The sequence below is a fragment of the Mangifera indica genome, chromosome 19, assembly GCF_011075055.1.
Source record: "Mangifera indica cultivar Alphonso chromosome 19, CATAS_Mindica_2.1, whole genome shotgun sequence".
Lineage (NCBI taxonomy): Eukaryota > Viridiplantae > Streptophyta > Magnoliopsida > Sapindales > Anacardiaceae > Mangifera > Mangifera indica.
The window spans coordinates 7,387,577-7,394,298 of NC_058155.1; the positions used below are offsets into that span (position 1 = coordinate 7,387,577).

General features: G+C 35.2%; 1 protein-coding gene and 1 pseudogene across 1 annotated transcript; one reads left to right on the forward strand and one right to left on the reverse strand.

The window, feature by feature from the left end:
- The first annotated feature begins 860 nt into the window (after nucleotides 1–860).
- LOC123203749 (wall-associated receptor kinase 2-like) lies at nucleotides 861–3,364 on the forward strand. Its single transcript, XM_044620221.1, has 3 exons — nucleotides 861–1,761; nucleotides 1,847–2,011; nucleotides 2,113–3,364. The coding sequence occupies exons 1-3, from the start codon at nucleotides 894–896 to the stop codon at nucleotides 3,327–3,329; spliced, it is 2,250 nt and encodes a 749-aa protein (XP_044476156.1). The 5' UTR covers nucleotides 861–893; the 3' UTR covers nucleotides 3,330–3,364.
- A 1,585-nt stretch (nucleotides 3,365–4,949) lies between these two features.
- Nucleotides 4,950–5,974, reverse strand: LOC123203756 (annotated as a pseudogene).
- Nucleotides 5,975–6,722: the final 748 nt, after the last annotated feature.

The window sequence follows — 6,722 nt, forward strand, 5'->3', positions numbered from 1 at the left end:
CGGTTCATATATGGGCGGCTCGAGTTCGGCTCGAGCTCTGCTAAGGTCAGCTCGTTTCGGGCTCGAGTTCAACTTGACTCATTTTTCGTTATCAAAATGACATCGTTTTTAATATATATTGATCAAAACGATATCATTTTATATAAAAAAGTTTTAAAAAAAATCTACCGAGCCAGCTCGAGCCCGGTCAAGCTCGACTCATTTCGGGCTCGACCAAGCCGAACTCAAGCTTGAGCTCAAGCTGGCTCAACCAAGCTGAGCTTGAGCTTGAGCTCGAGCTGGCTCGACTCGAGTCCAGCACTACGAGCAACGCGTGAATCTCATGGCGATGTATCCCTATTGACATTACATTGACTTGGACTTTTATTTTATGGTTGGTAAGTGAGTTGGACTTTTCTATTATTCCACTTTGCATATTTGAAAGTATTTCTTGCTTGTTTACAATAAGAAATAAGAACAATATAATCCTGATGCCATGTTTACAAAAATTAGGAATTGAACTTTTATTTCATGATAAACAAAAAGAAAAGGATATTAAAATAAAAAGAAAATTAATTAACTTAACATAATTAATATAATTAATATTTTTGATTAAATTTTAATTATTTAATATTTAAATCAGTTTGATTTTAATTTATAATTTTTTCAAACAAAATATTTGATTTAGTTTAAAAAAATTCTTGAATCAAGATAACTTGTAACACCCTTCTATGGATAATACCGAGCCCTTAGCCTATCATTTCCCCTAGACTACGGAAAAACAATAGACAGAAAAGTACAAATTGTTATTTTCTATGAACGTTATGAAAACTAAGTTACATGCAGGAAGTCTTCTGCATTAAATTCATTCATGGAAATTATAAATTAACCCCAAGATAGAAGAAGCTGAAGCCATGGCAATTCAAGGGTCGCTTTTACAACTCACACTTTTCTGGGTTGTGTTAGCAGCTGCTGCAGCAGAACAAGCCCATCCAATAGCCAAACAGGGCTGCCAAGATAAATGCGGCAATGTCAGCATCCCATATCCGTTCGGTACAACAGATAAATGTTACTACGACCCAGAATTCCTCATAACTTGCAACGACACCTTTGATCCCCCAAAAGCATTTCTGATGCATGGTAATGTAGAGGTCACCGACATAACTCTCGGAGGGAAGCTGCACATCTTGCAATACATAGCCCACAATTGTTACGACGAACTTGGCGCCCTCATTGCAGATAACCAACCATGGCTCAATCTGCCAAATTTCACCATCTCTGATGCTGATAACAAGTTTACTGCTGTTGGTTGCGATACAGAAGCATATGTTTACGGTTTCCAGGGAAACAAAAGTTTCACGGTGGGTTGCCTATCTGTTTGTGATAGTATTGACTATGTATCTAATGGCTCCTGCTCTGGCGTTGGATGTTGCCAAACATCCATTCCTAAAGGTATAGACTATGTTGAATTAACTGTGCGTAGCTACAAGAATCATACCAGAGTGTGGGACTTTAATCCCTGCAGCTATGCTTTCATTGTTGAAGCCAATCAGTTCAATTTTTCACCAGCTTATCTGAAAAATCTAACTAATGTGACCTTTCTTCCTCTGGTTCTTGATTGGTCAATCGGAAATAAAACCTGTCAACAAGTTAAAAGAGACATGAAGCGTTATGCATGCCAGGGGAACAGTGATTGTGTTGATTCTGACAATGGATCTGGATATCGTTGCAAGTGCCTGGAGGGTTACCAAGGAAACCCATACCTCCCTAATGGTTGCAAAGGTACTTAATGTCATCGCATTCAAATTTGGTTCATTTTTATGTGTATTACCGGGGATTTGCCTGTGATTGTTTATTTCAAATGCAGATATAGATGAATGCCAGGACTCTAGTCTCCATAACTGTGAAAGAATATGTATAAACAGAGAAGGGAGCTACACATGCTTGTGCCCCAAGGGGCACCATGGGGATGGAAGAAAAGATGGAGAGGGTTGTATTGCTGATCGATCCCTCGTAATTCAGCTCACTGTTGGTAAGCATATTATACATACTCTTTGTTTATAGCTGCAATTTTGTTGAGTTGTTTGTTCAGTAACTGGTTACATTTAATTCCTTGTATGATATGCCATGCAGGGATCAGCGTATGCCTTACAGGATTGCTAATGGGCGGCACTTGGTTGTACTGTGGATTCAATAAATGGAAGCTCATCAAACTCAGAGAGAAGTTCTTCCGCCAAAATGGAGGTTTTCTTTTGCAACAGCAATTATCAGGGCGAGAAGGGTCCACCAGAGAAACAGCAAAAATCTTTACAACTGAGGAGCTTGAGAAGGCCACTGACAACTATAGCGAAAGCAGAATTCTTGGCCGTGGGGGATATGGTACAGTTTATAAAGGAATTTTCTCAAATGGGAAAATTGCTGCCATAAAAAGGTCTAAAGTGGTGGATCAAAGTCAAATTGAGCAATTCATCAATGAGGTAATTGTGCTCTCCCAAATCAACCACAGGAACGTGGTAAAGCTTCTAGGTTGCTGCTTGGAGACAGAGGTTCCATTGCTTGTTTATGAATATATCACCAATGGAACCCTCTTTGATCACATCCATACCAAAAGTAAAGTTTCAGCACTTCCATGGGAAACCCGTTTGAGAATAGCAGCAGAAACTGCTGGAGTGCTGTCGTATTTGCACTCTTCAGCTTCAACACCAATCATCCATAGAGATATCAAGTCCACAAATATTCTATTAGACGATCATTACACTGCAAAAGTGGCCGATTTTGGTGTTTCCAGGTTGGTTCCGCTGGATCAAGAAGGATTATGTACAGTAGTACAAGGCACACTTGGGTACTTAGATCCAGAATACTTGCATACAAGCCAGTTAACTGAGAAAAGCGATGTCTACAGCTTTGGAGTAGTGCTTATTGAACTACTGACAGGCAAGAAGGCAGTTTCCTTTGACGGGCCGGAGGAGGAGAGAAATTTAGGTATGTATTTCGTTTCTGCTCTGAAAGAACACCGCTTGGCAGAAGTTGTTGATGATGGTGTATCAAAGGAGGCAAATCCTGAGCAGCTTAACGAAGTAGCCAGGCTTGCACGACGGTGTGTGAGAGTAAAAGGGGAGGAGAGACCCACAATGAAGGAAGTAGCTATGGAACTAGAGGGGCTGAGAATAATGGTGAAGCGTCGATGCATTAACGACAAGTCGAATTCAGAAGAAACAGACTACTTGCTCGGAGAATTATCTGAGTCTGATGCTGTAAGTTTTGGGGTAAGTACGAGTGGTGGATATGATAGCATGAGAAACCATGTAATTATGAGTGTCCGTGACGGCAGATTGTCTTGTGGGCGATGATCGGGGTATTAAATTTTTTGCCCTCAATTGGTTCACTTTTATACTTACATCACTATTTTTACGACCTAAATATTTTTATCATCTTATATATTATAAATTTTAAACTATTTTTATTTTCAATTTTATAAAAATTCATATTTATTATTTCATGTAAAATATAATTTATTATTGTTTAATATTATAATTTCATATTATTATATTATCTAATATTATTATAATATAGTTAGAATATTAATAATTAAAACTAAGAATAAATTAACGAAAATTCATATATAGATAAAAAAACACATAAAGAATAGGTTAACATTAATATTAAGTGTTAACATTGGCATAAACGCCAACCTGTTCTTCATGTGTTTCTGGATGAAAAGCCCATGAATAACAGGTTGAGTGGAATACCAACCCGTTCTTCGTGTATTTTTTTATTTAAACTTGAATCTTTATCAACTCATTTTCAATTTTATCCATCAATATTTTAACTATATTATAACAATATTAAATAATATAATAATATAAAATCTTAACCTTAAATAATAATAAATTATATTTCATATAAAATTGTAAATATGAATTTTTATAAGATCAAAGACAAGAATAATTTAAATATTTAACCACATGAAATGATAAAAATGTTTAAATTAATATATAAGTGAACTAATTTTAGGAGTAAAAATTCAATATCATATAAAGATCTAATTTTTACCTGCTCGACAAGTATTTGTTTCAGTGTTTTGAATTGCAGTTTACACTTTTTTATGAATTTTTTTTTTTTGTAATATTGAAGTGCCTTGTGCATGAAAAATTGTCCTTTTATGTATACGTTGACACTGATATTTATTACATTTAACGTTTGAATCTTGTCTTTATCCTTTTAGTTTAGCCATTCTTTATTCCACTTGGTTAATTAATATCAGAACATATTGGAGTAATATTGCCGGAAGAAGAGACATATATATATATATATATATATATATATATACACACACACACACACACGGGATTACTTGTTCTAAACTTTGTTAAAAATTTTTAGTGACAGAAGATGTTCTAGTGAAATCCTCACAAATAGAAATTGTAATCAATATAATAATGAAAGATAAAATTGTTTTTTCGATCAAAAAGAAATAATCCCTTACATAAGATGTAAAATGATGAGAGATTTCTCTATGAAAAATACAAATCAAAGTTTGAAAAAGGGAAAGAAAGAGTCCTCAACCCACATCAGATAGAGGAGGATTTATTCAATTACATAGTCTAGCTATGCTCCTTGAATATGGTGTCCCTGCAGCTTTTTATTTGATTGTATGGAAAGGCCCAATGAATTGAGATGCATAGTTGGTGGTGAAACGCGTTTGCTTGTCCCATAGTAAAATTGAAATGAATATGACTAGAATCATCAACCAAATCTAACATAATAATATCAGTTACCGAATTGAATTTATTCTTCTGCCGCTAAAAATTTCTCAAACCAGCAAACATTATAACATGCCCTCAATTAGTACAGAAGGCACGAGGAATATAACCAATATCAACTACAAATCAATCAGAATCTGATCCCAATTTATCTATGCTTTTGAAAACTATGCATGAATAGTTTAAGCAAACAATCAGAAAGATTGAAAAACGAAGAATCCTATGGACAACATGAGCAAAATTGAGCATGCATGCACACAATCTTAATTTCTACAGAAAAATAAAACAATCCAGGGAAATAAGAGGATTATCAATGTCCTCCATGGGAAAGCACTCACTCTCGTGCTCAGCAACTGCTTCTTTGGCTGGAACTTCATCAATTTTAGAACCAATTCTGTAAGTGCAAGTCTCTCTATTCCTCATACAAACGCAATCCCATTGAATTGTCATTGCTTGGACTTGCAGGCCTAAAATTTTCTCTTCTTAGCAAAGAAGAAACTGAATTGATTCCATTTAGCTCAGCACCAACTATTCTCTTTGAACAACTTTCTATATGGGTATTTGTTAATAATCTCCTGTTACTATCACCAGTGCTAGATCTCCTACTGGGAGATGGTGATCTCAAGGGTCTACTTGGCAAAGAATAAGAAGAGTTCTGCCTCTCAGGCTCCATACAAAAGCTCTTTTTTCGAGTTAAAGTAGCTGGTGATCTCGGCTGGTGACGCAGGACAAGCGTACTTGGTTATGCTCCGATAGCCGAACTATCTTCTGTGATGTAGAACCATTAATCCTTTGTGGGATTGAGTGGTTGATCAGTGTTGGAGCCACAAATGACTTGGCAGGCGAGCCAAACATCTGAGCTTCAACTTTAGAGGTTGCTAAAGAAAGAGCAGCTTCCTTGATGGAATTAATGCGAACTACATGTGGATTCTCCTTGACACAAGCCCAAAGAAACTCATTGGAGAAAGATCTATCTTTGGAGCTCAAAACGGAAGATGCAGTTGAGATTGACGAGCATGATTCAGTGGTGTTGCCTGTGCTGCAAGTAAAGGAAGAAACAGATGAGGCACAACTGGGGGTGAATGAGGGGACGGGGAAATTTTGTTTGAGAGAGGAATTGGAGCTGGAATTTCGGAAGCTTGTGAGATGACAAGCTTGTCTAAAACGTGGGTTGATTCTTCTATGGAAAATTTTGATTTCCCAAGACTGAATTTACCGAAGCAACAACCCATCGTTGAAATTAATTTGAGATGGAGAGGCAAATAAGAATATTGTTGGTGTTTGTGTTTTAAAAAAACTTGGAAAGGAAAAATTGGGATTTGCTTTAGTTATTTGCTTCCTTTTTCAGATTTTTGAAATTGGGTGCCGGGAAAGAATCCGTTGTGCAATGGTTAGGCTAGGTTTGTGGAATTATGGCCCATAAACTTTATGCTAAACAAAGTGGGGCTTGTGGGTACTATTAGGTCCACTACTAATAGAGGCTTGGACTAATTGAACCTGTGAAAGCCCATTCCAGTATCCTATTGATTCCAACATCCTTTTCAAAATGAAAGCCAGGAAATTATAAATTTTAAATTTTAAATTGGACCTGATCTAATACATTATTGCATCATATGGGTGTGAATTATCTTAGTTTGATATGGTTCAAGAATATCTTCAAATTAAATTTAAAATCAAAACATTTTATATTTTAAATCAAACCCAAAAAAAATACTGTTTAAACTTATTAAAAGTTATTTACTCCAAATTTATTATGTTTACCTGTTAATAAATGAATTATAGTTTTATAAAACATGTAAAATAAACATAAAATATATATACATTAATCATATAAAGAAAATAACAAAATTAATTGAAAAATAAGTAGCACATCCAATTGTTCATTGAAAAATTATGTCAAATATATATATATATATATATATATATATATATATATATATATATATATATATATATTAATATGATTTATAGTTTGATTCA

What these genes read in the sequence shown, in the direction of transcription:
- LOC123203749 (XM_044620221.1), top strand. Translation starts at nt 894, where the DNA reads ATGGCAATTCAAGGGTCGCTTTTACAACTCACACTTTTCTGGGTTGTG. An exon ending in CCTCCCTAATGGTTGCAAAG is followed by an intron (nt 1,762 to 1,846) that starts GTACTTAATGTC and finishes TTTCAAATGCAG; the next exon opens with ATATAGATGAATGCCAGGAC. An exon ending in CGTAATTCAGCTCACTGTTG is followed by an intron (nt 2,012 to 2,112) that starts GTAAGCATATTA and finishes TATGCCATGCAG; the next exon opens with GGATCAGCGTATGCCTTACA.